A 20349-nucleotide genomic window follows, 5' to 3' on the forward strand; every position below is an offset into this window, starting at 1 on the left:
TTCAGGAAGTACTTGTATTATTTTAGATCAAATTACTGCTATACTATGAAAAAGAAGTATACTGGTTATATTTAAGAATCTGATCCGTTCTTTGACAGTTGCTATACTTTTCAGGAATGTTAAATTGAAGGGAAAAACCCAGCATTATTAGTATATTCTGTTCATGCTAATACTTCCATTTCCAATATTTTAAAGATATTTTTAAACCCACAGTATTGTAATTCTTAATTAATCCTCCATTATTAGCCAAACTTTTTGTATAATTTAATGCATTTATTCACTTGAAGTGTCCTGGTTTTCTGGATCATCCATTTAAATATATGTTAACTTAAAAGAAAATATCTTCCCATCCTGCACAATTTATTTTGTAATACACAAAACAGAAAACTAATGATTGTAAATTTTCCTTTAGTAAGCAACTGGAACACAATGGAAATTTTCACAAATTTATTTTTCTTTTACCAATCCACATTAGAAATGACAAGGTGCAGAGGTGAAAAACTCCTTGGTTATTCTTAAAATAGTATTGCCATTTTTGGGATATGTAAAGTACCAACATGTTGCACTAAGTAAGCCATGATTTTGGATTTCCAGATATATATTTCAAAATTATGTTACCCAGAAAAAAAATTTATAACTGTTACAATTCAATTTTTTTCTAAATCCACTTTAATTCCTATCCACAACAGAAGGGAAATGGTGATAACTTTTATTTTTTTAAATTTATATCATTTAACTTCTAATATTTGAAACTGCCAGCTATAAACCTAATTGAACATGTTCATGATATTTTTGATAATATGTTTGCCATCTGAAATGTACATATATGCAAAAGTAGTCTTGTAGAGATCTTATTTGTTACATATTGTCCTAAGGATTTATGATACAAAACCACTATATATATATATATATATATATAATATATGTGTGTGTGTGTCTGTGTCTATATATATATATATATATATATATATATATATTCATATAGTCCATTCCAGTAGTCAGAGCATTACTGGCAATACATAATGCCACATTGCATTAACAGAAATCACACTATGAAATATTAAATACTGATTAACTGATTGCATGTCTTCTGAATTACTAATATAGGAAAGATCAGTCAGATTTACCCTAATATATTCTGATATACAAATCTGTTTGGATAGCATATATATTCACTTCTCTGGCATGCTTCTAAATCTTAAGTCAGATCAGAATTATGATCAATTTCCTCCCCTTCAAGTGTCATTTCAGAGAACACACAGAAGGCACTGCACACAAGAGCACTCATCACTGCAAAACTTTCACCTACTGTGATCTCTTTTAAAGTGCTGTGTTGTAACCTTCTGAGCTTGCTCCTGGAGGCTTCTTTTCGTTTGCCTGCTTGCTTGGGTCATACTCTGGCACCTGAAAGCCCCAAGGACCTCCAGACTGACTTTCACTACTACTGCTACTCATACTTGATTCTGACTCCTCCTCACTTTCCACACCTCCTTCCATTGAAGCTGATTCTGCACTGCCCTCCTCAGTGATGTCTTGAGATTCGAGGTCCGTGGGCTCTTCCACAGGGGCCAGCTCACTTTCCTGTTCTGCTGGGCGTTCCTCCTCTTCTTCCACGTTCCGTTCTTCTGGCTCTTCAGGTAGCTCCTCTTTTCTATCTTTGACTTTCTGGACCTCTTCAGCAATGGGCCTCCTTCTTGCAAGAAAAATGTTCTTCCTTGCCTTTTCTCCTTCTGACTCCGTGGATTCTTCTGATTCAGGGGTAGAACTTTCTTCCTCCTCAGAGGGTGTCTCTGATTCAGACTCTTCTGTCGTCTCAGACTCACTGAACTCGGATTCCTCTTCACTGTATTCAGTATAGTCACTTGAGGATTCCTCCTCTGACTCTACCGTGCTTTCTGTAGCTTCCTCTTGGTCCAGTGTTAGTTTCAAATAATCTTTATCTTCTGCCTCAAGGCGTCTCTGCCACTCTTCATCTTCAAGGTCAATGACGCCTCTTCTATCAGCTAGTCCTCTAACTTTCTTAAAAATCATGGGGAATATCCTGGCACTCTTCCACGTCGTATATGTTGGCTCAGCTGCTGGTGGCTTTTCAATAGTGACAACTACTTCTTCCTCCTCACTAGGCTCTCTAATTTCAACTTTTGGTTTTTTAACTTTCTTTGCCTTTTCCTGAAAATCACGAAAATGCAATTGAAGTGTCAGCTGGGGAATGGTTATGATGTGACCATGTCTCACACAAGTTAAGCAAGAGTGAATCTGCAGGCTGACAGCTTCATGCAAGTTATAAAACTGGTTTCATAGAACAATCACACAATTCCCTACTGTTTATCCCCACTGCATATAGGCAGAAGGTGTTCAAGGAAATGTAAATTATTTTATTTTAGCTTTTACCTTATAATACCAAAATTTAATGCTTTCTCATTTTTTCTTACTCAAAATTTATTTTGCACCTTAGATCAAAGGAGAAAGAAAATTAATCATTACCTCTTCCCTCTCCCATCCCTAGACTTTGATTAATAGTTTTATGTATTTGCTTTAACAAAATTTTAAGCAATCAGGAAATTATGATAGCTTATCTGAATAGCTAATGTAAAATCTGACTATTTGTAAAATTTTGAACAGGGTAAAAGTACAGTGACATTAAAACTTTTTTCTTTAAAATTTTTGGATAAGTATTCCAAATAAATATTTCAGGCAAAGTATAAGAATTGATATAGATGAATTAAATGATGTAATTCCATTAAGAATACTGGTGGTTTTATTTTTCTCTTAATTAAAAGATTGATATTGTACTTTCATGAGTTTTAGGTTTGCTAGACAATGTGGGAGCATTTTGTTTTGCAAAATACTTTTTAACATATTTGATTATAATATCTTTATGGAATAACATTTAGGATTTTATAAAATATAAATTTTATTGTGGCTTTATTCCAAGTGTTTAATGTTTTATAGAAATAAATAAACTTATAAAAAATTTCTTTCTGTAGACAAGGCAATGGAATGGTTAGCGTTATTAAATTGTTCTATGGAAATCAACTACTAAGTGAATAGGATTTCTGAAATTTTGAAATGTTTTGTAGCCTGCTATTCAAATAGGGCTAAAAAATATTATTCTTGAAATATTAATATTCCATTAAAAAATTACAGTAATTACCTCTTCTTCCTCATATTCCTCCTCAGCTTCGCCAACCACCTCACCATATTCCTCTTGTCCAGTTGGTGGTAACAAACGACGGCGACTTCCATATTGAGGCATTTCATACCTGTAACAGAAACTTACAACTTTAAGCAGTTTTTCATTTGATCTGTATAACCATGACTGATCTCTGTTTTCTTCTTTTTCTTCATCATTCAATCAACAGATATTTATACAGCACCTGTTGGGCTCCTTGTAAACTAGTTACAAAATCATAGAGAAAGAACTACAACCTGATGACCAATGACTTTTGCCATAATGGTACCCTGGAATAACAAGAAAAAGAGTTATTTCAGATTTAAGTTTTAGGAGAGACTAAAGAGAAAGGAATATTTTTCCTTGACTAACTGAAGAATTTAGGGCACCAAATTGGTTCTTTCTGAAAGTATGATAGCTTATTCAAAACATAAATTCTCTAAGTTTATAGTAAAAATCTGCTTCAAATGTGATCTGTAATGGTCTTTATTTTCCTCTACTGTATGTTTAGAAAGCAGTTAACTTATGTGTGTAGAACTGACTTTCGAAATGCTTATTACTGGATTCTAAAGTATGTTTTCTTCGTTTCTCTTGGGCAAATCTTGAGGCTGATTGGTTAGATAAAATATTAAATATCTCATATGAAAGAAATGGTGAATTCAGGAATTGAGCAAATATGTTTGACTTCTATTTCTCATTTAAATAATTTGAATAATTTTATTGCATTTTTCAAGTTGTAGCCAATATCAATATAAACATCAAAACAGAATTCAATATAGAAACATGGTTAAACTTGATTGAAGCTAAAACTAGATACATAACTCATTTTCAAAAATGAAACTGATGAAATGACACTCATAAAAATGCTAGTAATAATAATCATTTAATAACACCTTATTATTCATAAAAATATTAAGATACTGGATAAAAAATCTGAAGATGTACCCATGCTCATAACTGTAATAATCTTGTCCATATTCCTGGCCAGGATCAATTCCAGACTCCATGGATAACTCCTATTATTCAAAAAGAGAAATCGCATTTGAAAATAAATTCTTATCACATTTCAGCTCAATGTCAGATTTCCAGACCTAGTATTCGATGACTCAAAACACTGCTGTCAAAATAACTTTAATTAAAAATGTTAGACATATTCAAATATATATATATATTTGGCTGTAACTCTTACACAAAATTAAGTTATGCTATTAGAACTGAGGAGGGGGAAAGTAAATTTTGTCTAATGGTAAACCTGTTAAAGATAACAGATAAGCATACCATTTGTTCTTAGATAATTTTTAAAACTATCAATAGACAGTTAATATTTCAATCTAGTTAACACATTACTAATAGACTTTAGCCTTGAAGAAAATTATACCATTATCTTCAGCACTGTTTCATCATCCTGATAACAATTTTCTAGTATCTAGAGCTCTCCCATTCACCAAATGCTATTCTTATGAAAGGATCTGAAAATCATTTATGTATTAATAAAAAATGTGCTAATATGCGATATAGCGCAAGGATATTTACATTTTAAAACATACTGCTAATTCTGAATTTAATTTTTTTTAAAGAAATTTGTCAGACAATAGGCCCTTTCAAGGTTTCCAGTTCTAAATTCCAGACAATATTGATTTTTGTCACTCTACACTTATGGAAAGATATTTTTCCTGAGACATACATATAGAACTAGCTTTAAATAACTATTAAATTCAATTTCACTGTATTTTCCTCTTTAACTCCATTTTAACGTTTAAATAAATTGAACTGCCAAGGTTTAACCAAATTAATTTACAATGAAGTAAGAAAAGGGAAGAAGGAAAACGTATAGGTATACATAGGAAAACCAGTGGATACTTATTTCTAAGATCATCTACTATTCATAAGAACTAATTTTGTTGATCCAGGTATAGTATTAGTTAGGAAAAAAAGTCCTCTGTGGACACTAATATATCATTTAAAAAGTGTGGAAATTCACAGCCTGCATGATGGAAATGTACAATAGACTTCACTTGTGCTTTGTTTGGCAAATATCATTTTAAAAAAGTGATTAGTTGCCCAAATGCTCATCAGAAAATGCTATTAAAGATCTGAGTTTTGATTTCTCTCAAAAAATAAAAAGATGGCAACACTGGGCTCATATTTTTACACGTCATGAATTTAGTTGGTGGTACTACTCCTTAAAGCAATCATGTTTTCTCCTGGTTACTGCTGTATTCTCCACCAGACTATTTTACATCTACACCCCCAGTCACAATAGGATGCCCCATCTGCTCTTTTTTATTTTTACATTGAATAAACTCTGTTCATTTACATCACTTCCCTAGATTTTTATAAGTTTGCAATTACTCTACTAAATGTACTCTCTGATGCATTTGCGGTTACAAATACTTTGTGAATTAACTGCAAAGGAATCCAGTTTTGATGTTAAAAAGGATTCAGTTTACCCACAAGATTAACTAAAAGTAATATATATATAGATAGATAGATCAGCAATACCATCTTGCATCAAGGACATGGAGCTCTCATATACTTCTGGAGGGATTATAAATTAGCAAAACCATTTGGGAAATGTTTGGGAATAATACCAAAGTCAAATATATGCATCTCTTTTCACAGAAATTCAATTTAGTTCAGTCTACGTGCCCAACATATATATGTAAAATTGTTCACCAAAATGCATCATTTGTAACAACCCAAAACTGGAACTGATGCAAAAGTCCATGAGATAAGCACACTACTACATCACATAGCAGAGATGAATCTCCCCAACAGAATGATGAGCAAAGGAAGTCAGGTACAAAATGAAACATGATTCTATATTATTCTATTTATATAAACTTCAAAAACAGACAAACCAATCTGGTTCAATTGGCAGTAATCCCACTTCGGAAAAACCTCATTGGCTACAATATTGCTACTACTGAGCAATAAATGGCTATATTTAGAAGGAACTCATGCCATTTGTGACGACAACATGAAATGAACCTTGAGGGCATTATGCTAAGTGAGACAAGCCAGACACAGATACAAATACTGTATGGTATTACTTATATGTGGAATCTGAAAATAAAAAACCAAATTAAAAGCCAAACTCATAGAAACAGAGTAGAAAAGTGGTTGCTGAGTAAAGGAAATAGAGGAGATTAGTGAAAGTGTCCAAATTTTCAGCTATAAGATGAACAAGGTCTGAGCGTCTAATATAAAACATGGTGACTACAGTTGGTAACACTGTACTGTATAACTGAAATTTGCTAAAAGGATACAACTTAAATATTCTCACCAAAAAAATAATTTAAAAAAAGATAAATATGTGAGGAAGGATGCGTTAGTCTTTTCACAGTGTATACATATGTCAAATCACCACAATGGACACTTGAATTATCTTACAATTTAATTTGTCACCTATACCTTGATAAAGCTGAAATTAAATATACATATTAAATATTTATCTTGGGAAAAAAGCTAGGTGAGTGGTTAGGGAAAGGAGAAATAATATCTGCGTGTTAACATGGAGGGGCTACCGGAGAGCTAGTAGGGCATGAGCATGCTGTAAAAATTCATTTTGCTGCACTATATGATTTTATGTCTGCAGTTTTATTTCCAATAAAAACGTTTATTATAGGAAAAGTTTTATTGTAGGAAGCCAATTCAGACCAATAAGAAATTGGGACAAAGTTAAAGTCTAAGTTTGACTTATTCAAATTTTAAAAATACACGTTTTTAAAACGTGTATTTAAAAAATACAAATTTAAAAAATTTAAAAAATACACGTTTCATATTGGTAGGCTTAGACCTCTGAGGCATCCAAAACCCAACGTAATTATACTGGTTTAAATGAAGCAAATAGGTCTCAGAAGTAATATTTAACTACTTGACCAATGCATGTTTTATCTAATACATAGGGAGACTGAGCAAAGACTGCCAAGTGATTTTGAAGTTGAAACCTAAATGTCCATGAATGGAAGAATGTATAAAGAAAATGTGGTACATAATGGAGTATTATTCAGCCTTCAAAAGAGAAAAAAGAAGGAACTCTTGCCATATGCTACCACATGGATGAAACTTGAGAACACTGTGCTAAGTGAAATAAGCCAGTCACAGAAGGGCAAATGCTGCATGACTTCACTTACATATGGTATCTAAAATAGTCAATCTCAGAGAAGCAGAAAGTAAAATGATGGTTGCCAGGTGATGGCGAGAGGGGGAAATGTGGAGTTGCTATGTAACAGGTCTAAAGTTTGAATTAAGCAAGATGAAAATGTTTAGAGATTGCTGTGCAGCATTCTGCTTATAGCTAACAATACTGTATTGTGAACTTAAAAATCTAAGAAGAAAGATCTCAAGTTATGTGTTCTTACAACAATTAAAAAAAACAAAGGTTTTGAAGTTGAATTCTAATAACTTTTAGCAATAATGAAAAATATTTATGGAAACATAATGCGACTGAGTGGATTTCAGATTTTAAAAGAATCAATTTACAGACACGTGCTTTTTCTTTTTCTCTGAACAGTAAATGAAACTTAGCTCTTGCTAGCTACAATATATATCTGGCATCAAATGACTTTAAAAAATACAATAGAAGGATAGAGCAACTGGGAAAGAGCCCAGGAAACTCAATCATAGATTTAATCTGTCACTCTGTATTCTGTAGGGAGAGACAGGAGCTAGTAGAAGGGAATACTCTGAAGGGTTGGTCTTGGATACTTATACCACCCAGAAAAAAAGAAAATGGAGGAAGGACTTGGTGACCATTAAGCTCCTTAAGTCAGCCCTAAAAAAGAGTGTAATATTGGCCTTTTTTGCTGTTCCACACAGTCCCTTTTGCCATCCACTTAGCAGGTAAATCCTAGAGTTTAGAAAATCATGCTAAGTAGCTTACTAAAAGGTGCTTTTATGGGCAGATCAAATGCTTAATGTTATTTTAAAAATTCATTTTTGCTGACCGCACACACACAGAATTAACCTAGTTTCTTACTGATCAAAGTATAAAAATTTATACTGATGCAAACAAAACAAGAAAAATAACTACCATTTACTGAATTTCTTCCCACTATGTTCCAGTTGCTGAGCTAGGAGCTTATATATGAAATATTACTGCCAACATTCTATAAAAGATGAAATTGATGCTTAGGAGGATACATAGCTTGACTAAGGCCTTGCATCAGGTAACTGGCATTTGGATTTTAACTCTGAGTTATCAGATTCAACAGTTTATGGAGAAGTCTCCATGGAAATTTTTGATAAAATGTATAGAAGTTGAATATTCCTGTCACTCAACCTCCCGATGATTTGGGGGAGTAAATTCTAACCACAAAATGCCTGTCTTTAGCAAAGTTAAGATTCTGTTGTTGAGAAATAGGAATAAAGGAATAATTTTTTAAGTGGAGCTTAGAAAATACTAAATTTTCCAAAGTAAGGAGATATTTAAAATTAACTTTAATATATATGTTTTTTATTTAGTAAGTATATATGAATAATAAATAAATAAAAATCATATGCATTTATTATATAACTCCAAATATCTTTTTTTCTTCTTTCAGAAGAAAATGTCATAAGCATCTTAAAATAGACATGTTCCCAAAGGCAGTATTTTGAATCACATTTCAATGATCAAAGTCTGTTTATCACAACCCAATTTCTACCTTTGTTATTTTAGCACAGATGTCAGCGTTCTTTCTTCAGACTTTGCCTAACCTAAGTCTGATCTCAAGAACAGTTCTGATGAATCTAGATTCACTAAGATAACTGACAGATCAGGTTCATGACTCGCTTCATTTAATGCTTGCTTGTTTTTAATAGGAACAAAGGTCTTATTTATCTAATTCCCAGAGAGTGAAGCTAAAAATTTGGAATTTCAGTCACCAGAAAACAGCAGAGAGGTGATTTGCTTGCTTATTTATTTGCTTATTTGTTTTAATTTAAAACCACCTCTTCTCTTCCTTGTAAAATTATGCCATACTGGCAGCCACCCACCCTGCCCACATGTTAGATGGACCTCAGAGTCACATAAAGTATTGTCAAGACTCAATGAAGGTTGAAAAGAAAAAGAAAATTGATACCTCTGGTTTAAGGAGAGAAGGCCTCAGCAGTTGTTGTTGCTGCCAAAGGAAAGTAAAATAGAAAAAGGTTTAGAAAATAATTCAGGTGGAAAAAGTAGATTATCATTGAAAAGAGAGAAAATAAGGCCACAGCTTAAAACTGGTTACCTTGGGATATGATTTATTATTCATGTGATAGCTACTAACAGCATTAAATAATATTTTGACTATTAATGTTAGAACATAATTAATGTGCTTTAATTTCATCGTTTTAATTAACATCAAAGCTAATAATCTTAATAAATAAAAATCTATAAATAACTTTTTGGTTTAAGCTTCATAGTACAAAGAGTCATTTATGGTTCTGAAGCACTTTAAGTATCACACAATTCTTTTTAGCAAATTTAACCTTGTTTTAAATTGGCCCTCTTTTTTTCTCCCCGGTCATATTAGGTATAATCATATTATATATACATAATCAGGAAGAAGGGTAGGGCACACAAAATAATGATATGGTTGTAATATATTCATCATTATATTTAAGACATGCTCCCCATTTTTCTTTTTACCAAAATGTGGAATGCTTGAACTCAAGCATTAAGCACGTTTTCAGAAATTCTTTTGTGATTAAAGAAATTGTCCTTCCTCAGTTTTTGCAGAGATCATTTCCCACTGCCCCCCATTTCACCCATATTTTTCAAAAAACAGAGTCTCTATTGATCTGTTTCATGATAACTTATACTTTAACCAGATGAAAACAAGATACACAATTTAAATTTTGGCGTCTCAACTCTTGAGGGGAATAGTTATACAACATAAATCTTAAAGTAAGCATTGGGAAAGCGGACAGAGAAGTTCAGGGAGATAATCCTACCAATGAACCAACTGTTTGAAATGGCCAATAGAACAACTATTTGACTGAAGGGATAGATTTTCCATGATACAGATGTTAATGAGCTAGTGCAGTTAAGGTATTAACTTAAAGGGGTAGGAAGTTGAAGTTAGAGATATTCTGATTCAATCTGCTAGCTGTTATAATTATTCCTGAAAATCAGTTTTTCTTAAATGCATTCATTTTGATTTCCAAAAAACCTAGGACGTATGAATTCTAAACCGTTAGCCAATTAAGTCATATGCTTATTTCATTCTCTTAACTGAAGAGCTGTATGCCAAACCATACTAACTTCTCAGTGATTCATTGATAGCACCACTTACAGCATTATTCACCAAATACCATTGGCCAGAATGCCCAGTATCTTCTTTGTGGACTGAGAATCAAATTAACACAAAGAAAAGCCACAGCTTTCTAATAGTCTGACTTGTTTTTAACTTTTCAAAAGCTCAAGCTCAAACATGGTAGGAATGAGCCTTGGACTGATTAAAAAAAAAAAAAGTATCTAAATTAGAAACAGTTTCTAGATTAGATTTATAGCCTTAGAAAAATAAATTTGGGGGAATGTCACAAAATATTGAGAGAGAACAATTCAGGAAAAAATAAATTTATCTTTGAAAAGGCAGTTGATCTTTATTCACCCATTGAATAATAGACTTAAAACCCCAAAACAAAGAAGCAACAGATATACAAGAAAATAAATAGCAAAGCATACTTATGTTTTGTTAAATGAAAATACCCTCATTTTGAAAGAATGTAAATCAGTCCTGCCTATAACATAAATATTGTCCTAATAAGCTTATAATGTAACATAACACCATAAAGCCCTTACCTCTGATGTATAACCTCTCCTGCAAGGCAGAAACGAAGAAATCAGTATTAAACATCTTGGATTTTCAGATTGAATAGAATTATAGATAAGGGTAACTTAAGAAAATCAGAGAAAAACTGAGAAGGCAAATTTTTCTAAAATGTTGTCTCAGTGAGAAATATATTTTGTGGCAGTATCAAGACAGGAGAATCAAGGTTTCATGCCTGCATTATTAAAAATAATTATCACGCCAGACCCTCATTCCATATGAACACCAAACTATTCACAATCTATTTTATCTCAATGGTGTTTAATAACATACCTTGACATACTTTGACTCTGTTATGATCAGTTGTATTAAAAATATTCTACATCATGTCTGTCCTAAACAAGTCTTGATACATGTAAGATACTCATTTGGGGAAAAGATATGCTTCATACATGAAAAACATACTGGTACAGGACAAAAAAAAATATCTCCATGACTAGAACATATTCTTCCAAATGCTTGTAAGATTTTTTTGTCTGTGTCCATTTATTCTAAAAATAATAAATGCAAAATATTAACTGGCCTTTAAAGGTCAATTACATTATTAAACATGAAGTAAAAAAGTTTTTAGAGATATAATAGCCAAACATTCAATATTACCTAAAGATTTATAAAGTTAAATGGACAAGTAAGTGAAACAGTAGTTGACTGTACTTGAGAAGGAAAAAAGCATGGAATTTTTTTCAATGTTGAATGTCATTAATTATGAAGATTTTTCATTTATTATTCATTAAACACTTGACCTAAAGTATAAACCTGGTGCTGTTGACTATGCTATATGAAATTAATAAACAACTGCAATGAAGAGTTATTATGAAGACTTTCTAAAGTTCAGCAAAACAATCTGTAGAAAATTTATTTAAAATATTTCAAGGACTTTGAAAAATAAGTCTGCTTATTTGAATGCATCTTAAGTGCTTAAGGCATTGTTGATTGAAATGGCTGGAAATAATGGTAATATAATGCTTATACATATATATTGCTATCAGCAATTTATACAATAGTCCTCCCTTATCTGTGGTATCTCTATTTGCTACCTGCAGTCAACCATGGTCCAAAAACATTAAGTGGAAAGTTCTGGAAATAAAAAATTTGTAAGTTTTAAATTGCACTCCAATCTGAGTAGCATTATGAAACCTCACACCATCCTTCTCTGTCCCTCCCAGGATATGAGTAGGCCCTTTTTCCAGTATATCCATGCTGTATACACTACCCACCCATTAGTATAGGACAGAAAAGTGTATATAGGGTTTGGTACTACCCGAGGTTTCAGGCATCCACTGGGGGTGTTGCAGGGTGCTTATGTTATATGGTTCTGCCAATAGAGGAATGATAATCCTAAAGCATTTAGAAGTTTAGACATTTTCAGCTTTTACTCAATTTGTATCTTTTAGAGATATGTAGAGTTGAGAGCTCATACTTAGGTTTTAATAATGACTACTGAGTCACATATGTAATATAAAATATCCAATAAAACCTATATTTTATTTTCTAGGATATTTAACTTGCTTCTTTTCATTAGCAATATTTTCCATAATGTAGGAACTAAAATATCAATAGATGAACTATACTTTTTTGTTGAACTATACTTTTTGAAACTTTTTGTTGCTTTTTATTTGGTTATTTGTATTGTTTGTCTTAGCTCAAAGGCAAAAAGTAACTCAGAAAAGGTAAACAGCAGAATCAATATGTGTAGTTATCTGTCTGCTTTCAATTAACATGACTTCCTATTGATCCTTATAAAGCCATTCATATGATATTGATACGTCGTTATGTAGTTTATATCCAATGTGTAGTTTTCATTTTACATCATTTGTATGTATTACTGTTTACTTTTAACAATAAGGATAATGTATGGTAACCTGTTTATGTCTTTTAATAAGGTACCTAATAATTTCTTGTGCACTAATTGGATCATAATAAATGCAGAATGAAAAAAGGGCATTCTTTTCTTAGAGGTTGGTTGTCAGGTTATGGGGGCTTAGGAGCTGTGGAGAGAAATAATATTTTGGCTTGTATACTCAAAGGATATTTTTAGGTCTCATGTAGAAGATTTTCCAATTGACTTTTATGATGAAGGAAATCTCTAAATATAATGTGTCAGTAAAAGACTAGATTAAACATAAAACATGGCAATGGACGTTTCGTTTTAAAAGTGTAAGATGCAAGAGGGAGGGGGTATGGGAATATATGTATACGTGTAGTTGATTCACTTTGTTATAAAGCAGAAACTAACACACCATTGTAAAGCAATTATACTCCAATAAAGATATTTTTTAAAAAAAAGGAAAGAAAAGAGTTCCCAGTCAAAAAAAGATACTAATAAAATTTTTAAATTACAAAAATATTATAAAAAGGACAAAGTAACAATTTAATAAGGCTATACATACCTACATAAAATTGTTATTTGGATTTCTTATATTTCTTTGGTAATTAGAGATTTCATTATCAAAGAATTCTAAGGAATTATCAAGATATTTCTTTCACATTTCCAAGAGGTTGATACAAAATAGCATAAACACACACACACACACACACACACACACACACTTGCACATTAAACGCTTACACAGTTGTCAATAATACCTTTTCAGAGTCCGCCAAATAGCACAAGTTCTCATGCATATGACCAGCTGCCAACAAAAACTCCAACTGAAGTTTTTCAGTGAAAGAAAAAAATCATGTTCAAGAACCCCAGGAAAAAAAAATTACTCTTGATTTGGATGAAAAGAATCTGAAGTAGAGGAACTAATGAAAATAATTAACTTTACATTTTTTATTTGGTATTGTTAATTGGGGATGCCGAATCAAATTCTTGAAGAAATGTCACATAATATGAGTCAAACAAAACCAATGAAATGATGCATTCATTGTAGGGCTCTGAATCTATATTAATATACTTACAATGGCAATTATCAAGCAAGACTTTCCCTATATTTTAGAATTGTGTTTTTCTCTGTACAGACTTATATCTTCTAAAATATTAAAGCTGAAGAGTATAATAAACAATTACACTTGTATTCAAAGTGGGGATTTCCAGTAAGTAAAATTTATTCCATTTGTGAGATGGAAAAAACAAAGTAATTACTCGATGGTCCAGTGTAGCTTTCATTAGGACAGAAAGATGGTACTTAGCTTAGCTGATGCCTTTAAGAATTTAACAAGTTTAGCTCTAAGATGTAAGAACAACTACAACTACTGAAATTTCTACCTAGAGTATAATTTTTTATTTTCTTTGCCTAAACCAAAGAGGAAAGACATATATAAAACTGGTGACAGTTCACCAGATATATTCCGCTTGATTTCTATTTGAAATTTTTATATTTCATTTACATGCTATAGGCTAAATTTGGATGATTTATCCATAGCAATTAAAAGTAACTAGGAATAAAACTGATAATGCATTTTTCTAAATTTTAATAACATAATAAGCACATTTTATACTATTGATAAACTTAATGGAAATATAATTTTCAACAATGAAATAACTAAATTCACACTAGATACAACTTTGTAGGCATTTACTTAACCTTTTGCTGAAACGGATGAGAATTTATTTTTTAAACTGGAGATAACTATTATTTTTGAAGGAGAATCTTATGATAAAATTATAATTAAGGAGATGATATAATAATGTGAACAAGCAAAACTAAAGAGCACTTTAAACATTTGTGGGAACAATGAAATGTCTTACAGAAGTCAGCAACTCAAGATTTATTTCCATTATAAAGAAGGGAAGAGAAAGCACAATGAGAAATAAATAGAATAAAACAGCCATTGAAAAAAGTAAAAGATTTATCAAATGTATAAGCATACTAGGAAGATAAAAGCAAGCCAGAGTAAAGGGTGTTCTTATAAGAAAACAGATGCCTACATCTTATAGCACCTGAGATTTATTTTGGAATACCATGTCTGTCATCTCCTACATTTCTAGATACATAACATTTTACTTTGGTAGTATTTCTTCTTACCAAATACATAGGCTTCAAGGCAATAACAGAACATATGATATCATTTTTTAGCTTACTGTAACAGTCTGCTGTTTTCCTGGAACACTCATATAAAACTATGATCAAAAAGCAAATGTAAAACTTAACATGATAAACAAGCAAGCCATTGATTTAAGTTGGATATCTAACTTTCATGCCCATATATGCCCATTGAAAAATAGATTGAAATTACTTACTTTTTAAATAAATGTAGACAAATAATACTACTTCGTAGTTAAGAAAATTAAGGTACATCTATAATATGAGTTAGTAATGGTGAGATTAATAATCTTTTAAATTAAAAATGAGGAAAAAACAGCATTGCATTGAGTTTCAAGTAAAAGAATGGAATCTTCTTTAATGTTCAAATTTGCCTCCACTTGAAGCTTATGGTCAACAAAAGAGTTGTCCATTTAAAACCAGAAAAGCAACATTACAGTGAAGTAAACTGACTGTGAGTTTGTGTTTCAATTCCCTCAACAATATTGTGCAAATTCTCCTGGTTTTGTTCAGATGTCATTTCCATATTTGTTGTCTCTGAAAGGCAACTCATTTGAAGTTTTAAGAGGTGTGCTGGTGGATTGTTTTCTATTTGACTGTACATGTTAGCTACTGACTTTTCAAGTTCTGCTAAGTTTTTTATATGCTTGAGGATGCCTTTTGGTTCCCTTTGAGGATTTGCATTACACACTGTTGTTGATGTTGACAGCTGTATTGCAGTGGACTTCATTTCCTTGGCTGGTGTCACATTGACAGTGTGTTTAATAGCTGGTGTAAACACACACTTCGTGGATGGAGCTGAAGTTGAAGGAGGCAGTGAAGAAGGAAGAGGAGGAGATGGTGGAGGAAGAGAGGAAAGTGAAGGTGGGGGAGAAGTAGAGGGAGGAGGAGGGGGAACAGATAGTGGAAGAAGTGGAGGAGGAGGACAAAGAGGAGGATTAGAAGGAGGGGAAGGAGGAAGACTGGAAAGAGCAAAAGGAGTAAGGATAAGAGGCACAGGAGGAGGAGGAGAGGTTTTTAGTGGATGGGGAAGGTTTTCGAAAATGTCCCTTTTGGCTTCAAAAGTCATCATACAAGTGGGTGTCTCTCTGCTAAGGAGTGCAGAATTTAAAATGCAAGGCATTGACGGAGAAAGTTCCAAGGAACAGTCAGCAGGAGAAACAACATTAGGTTCTGATTTGAGTTCCACAGGTCTTGAAACAGTTGGCAAAGTGGAGAATGAGGGGTGAGACCAAGGAGAGGAAAGTGAAGAGTCTGAAGACAGAGATTGCAACTGTTCTGTTCCTTGTATAATCAGTGATTCACTTTGCCTTATTTCCTCTTTTTCTGTTACATTTGTGTCTTCAGCTGTAAGCAAGGGACTATTGTTACCTCTTTTGTTTGGATTGGTTCCAGTACTTTCATTTTCAGCTTCTTGCCTGTTGCTTTGCCTTTGCTTTAGAGCTATGGTTTCTGACCTATTGGGAAGTTCCCACATTGGTCTCCTAGGTAAGCAGACTGGCCGATTCCACGTCCTCTGAATCTTTTCTCTTGGTCCCCTCAGAAACTCATTCTTGGCTTGCGTTTTGGATAAAAATGACTCTACAAAATCTGTTCTTAGTAAAAAGTCTGAATTTGTTGGTCTTTGATCTGTATACTCCTTGTAAATGGTACTGTGGGTATATAAGTCATCATCATCAGACATCAGTGTGAATTCTCTTGCAGACTTGGGCCAGCTGTTCTTAACAGATCCATCTACATGAGTCTGCTTGTGAGCCTCAACAGTACTGGAAGAAAAGTGCTGATGTTTCCTGTCTTCTGAGACTGATTTATTTTCCCTGCTTTGTTGGAAATGGTAGAGAAGGAAAAGACTTGAAAGAAAAGAAGATAATGAAATGTAAGGAAACAGGTTGTGACATAGCTTTTATGAGAAAGATGTTTTTATGGTTCTCATTACTACTTCAAAATATAAAAGGCCAAATAACACTAATCTACTAAAGCAAGCCATTACTTTGATGTTTCTGTTCTCAAAAAAGCAGGGCAGGAAAAGCTAGAGAGCTGTGAGCAGCATGAGAAATTTTCATTTTTTAAAAAATGTGTCAATCTGCACACTGATTTTTTTTTCTTTTTTAAGTTTCCATGTGAAGCTTCCATGACCACACATTATAGTTCTCTCATGTATAAATCACAGTTCTCCAAATTGCAGACCAGCATGTTGGCTAGTGGTTTCATACCCTTTGCCTTGTTTAAGGATGCTCAGAACTGACTGTTTTGAGGAAAGGATCCTTAGCTGTATCTGATTCAGTACCTGTCCATTATCTCTCATTTTGGTAATTCTGTCCTGGAGCTAAAAGTACTCTCCTATTTGACATAAAGCTTGCAACAGGATACAGAAAGAGCCCCTCAATTTTATGCTTAATAGTTTAAAAACACTATAAATATTACAAATAAGAAGAGGGGCTTCTGGTGTTTCTTTTGAACATGATATGGATCAAATTTCAATCAAGACTCACTTTAATGAAAAGATATACTAATACAACATAGTTTTGATATCACTGAAAGATTTGCTCAGGCATGGTCATTGAGTCATAGTGGCTATGCGTCATAGATAAAATTTGATAAGTCAAAGGACACAAATAAGTGTCTCTAATGAAAGCATTGGGACCCTTTCCCCAGAAAGACTGGGGATTTGTGGTTTTAAATAGTTTGTCATTAGACTTTGCTCTCAAGCTCAGAGTAACAGATATATTTTCGTTATTTAATATTTACCAACATAGTATAAATGAAATAAAAGGGAAATTTTTTGAAAAAAAATTAAAAGCCACATTGACACAAAGCCACATCCTAATAAAAATTAGGATGAGAAGGGAGACAATAAAGTGATATATAAAGCCAAAGTTATTATTGTGGCATTTGGCAAAAATACAAACTGGAAGAGAGAATTCTTAGAGGTGGTCAGGACCTCCTGAATAATTCAAAAAGTGGAGACAACTTGGATTAAACAAACAGCAATCACTTTTAAAACATTAAAAAGTAGTTTTTAAAAATCAGGGTTGACATTAATTATATAGCAGTTGTTTCTGTGTAGATCTGTTCTTGGTTTTCTTTTTCTTGGAAAGAACTGTCTGTACAATACCACATCATTTTTGATGGAAAGATATCCATAAATATTTTTAACAAATTAAAAAATAAGGAGAGTTTTGAAACTCCTTTTGCTAGGCACAGGTACTATCTGTGGGAACACTTGTTTAAACTCATGCAATTTCAAGATATCAAGAGGGAATGAGGTATAGAAGATATAACTTTCTTTTTAAAAGTAAATGTACAGTTAAAGATGAAGATTACTGTATATAGTCTAAAACAGCAGTTAATCTATTCTATTGCATCTTTTTTTTTTCTAATACCCTTGTATTAGAATATTATTTACTTACTTATGCCTATGTATCCACAGGTGAGAAAGAGAAAACATGTGATAGAAAAAAAAGAGTTTTGACTATAGTTAAATTGAGATGATTATGAAAATATTAACAGGAACTTACTTTAAACACTTAATATTCATATCCAAAAAAGAAAATGCATGTATCTTATATTTTCTTTGTATTTATTCATATGAATAATTTTAATAATGCTTTAGATAAACTCATATGGCATTTATTTGGTTATCTTATCACAAAAAATTACACCTAGCTATCTATCTCCTATACACAGGTAAAATTCACCTCTATCAAACGTGGATGACTTCAACTCTAAAACAGAAATTTTAAATGAGATTCTAAGAATTGCTTCTATGTCCTAAGTGAAAAGTTACTCCACACTGATTTATAAAGAAGACCTAAGTATTGTTTGAAGGAATATAAAAGTACTATGATGACTCTTACAGAGTAATTGTTGAATCTACATGAAGTTGTTAATTATTTTGTGAAGGCTTTTTGTTTTTCAAAATGACCTTTGATTTTTTAAAGAAAATATTTGATAATAATTCATTTGGAGATAGCTTATTTTCTAGTAATTTATGCTTAGAATCCTTGAAAAGGTTTTTGAATAGATAATTTAAACATCTGTCAGATAATAAATGTGTAGAACTTGACACTTCAATAAATACATATTAGAATTAGAATTGCAAAATCCTCTACTATCTACCACAATTTTCCAAATAAAAATAATCCCTAAGTGTTGCTATTTGAAAATTATCATCATCAAATATATGATTCCAGGTGATGTCATAGTATACATATATTAATATATATCCCTCACTAATTTCAAATAAAACACATTACACTTTCCACATAAATCTTTTTTTAGTTCACCCATGTTTTGCTAATTGTGGTCAAGACAATCAAAGAGAATCAAATCTTATTGGCTCAATTCCTACATTCACCAATAATTCAAAAAAGAGACCATCATTTTCAACTTATAAAAAAAATATTTAAAGCATGAATCCTATATAGAAGTAGCATGCCAGGCATTAAGTTCTTTTAAATTCAATTTTAGCATTAAAATATATATTAAAATCAGTTTTAACATTTTAAAAACTATTTTCAATATAACCTTGTATAATAGTATTAATACAGCTATAATATGATATATATGTTTAAAAACAGTTTTCCCATTAAAAGGTAAATTTCATAATTTTTGAGGCTCGCTTTATTCCTACTAGTAAATACTACAAATATAACACAGTAGAATGTGTCTTAGTCCCTCATTCCACCAAATTCCAGTTAATAAAATTTTCCTGGATTTAATTTAATCATATTCAAAATTGTATAATATCCTTGGTGGTTCTGCATTTCATGTTGATACAGTTACTCTTGAATTTTTAAAAAATATAGATAAGTTAAACATCTCTAAAAGAAATAAGGGTTTGAGGGTAGCATCGTTATAGAAACTATGAAGTCTTTTAGCAATAATTTAAAAGACTTTTTCAAAAATGATGGTTTAATATTGCTTAGAGAGTCCAAATAGTGCAAGAGAAATATTAAGTTATATATGAGTATATACAAGAGTTATAAATATTAAGTTATATATAACAAGACAGCAGTCTCATTAGAGAGGAATATGATGAAAAGAATATTCCTAAGTGGTTAGATATTTAATATTAATTCTTTATTTTCATTCAGATTTTAATTATTCTATTGTATAACATCTTAAAGTAGTATCTTAGAAAAGTCTATTATTTTAGACCACAGAATTGTTTTTTTCTTACCAAACAGGAGTTGGCTTCTGATACCAAATCAGGAATTACTATTTTACGATTGTGCTTTATCTTCCTCATTTTTTATGAGAAAATATATCTTCAGAATTAATTTTTAATTTGGGGGAAAATGCCTGATTCTGAAGGTTTAGAAATTAAATATGATACTCAAGCTATTCATCTGCAAATGTCTCCTCAAATTGAATACTTCTTTCCTGTTAC

At 31.9% G+C, this 20349-nt stretch overlaps 2 protein-coding genes across 8 annotated transcripts in view; one reads left to right on the plus strand and one right to left on the minus strand.

Annotated features, from left to right (window-relative positions):
• The window catches only part of LOC307174951 (uncharacterized protein), a 592470-nt gene that overhangs the window by 529941 nt on the left and 42180 nt on the right, over window positions 1–20349 (plus strand). The window lies entirely within an intron of this gene.
• PCDH15 (protocadherin related 15) overlaps window positions 1–20349 on the minus strand; it is a 1372333-nt gene that overhangs the window by 4202 nt on the left and 1347782 nt on the right. For 4 of the 7 annotated variants that reach the window (XM_079899582.1, XM_079899576.1, XM_079899580.1 and 1 more), the window contains 2 exons: window positions 3155–3263; window positions 1310–2169 (listed from right to left, as the gene is read on the minus strand). In XM_079899582.1, coding sequence (XP_079755708.1) covers window positions 1321–2169; window positions 3155–3263 — 958 coding nt within the window. In that variant the 3' untranslated portion in view covers window positions 1310–1320. Of the gene's footprint in view, window positions 1–1309; window positions 2170–3154; window positions 3264–4117; window positions 4189–20349 lie in introns of those variants that run through there. The other 3 variants (XM_079899578.1, XM_079899579.1, XM_079899577.1) reach the window with 3 other exon arrangements.

Source organism: Stenella coeruleoalba (genome assembly GCF_951394435.1).
Source record: "Stenella coeruleoalba genome assembly, chromosome: 16".
In the NCBI taxonomy this organism is placed as follows: domain Eukaryota; kingdom Metazoa; phylum Chordata; class Mammalia; order Artiodactyla; family Delphinidae; genus Stenella; species Stenella coeruleoalba.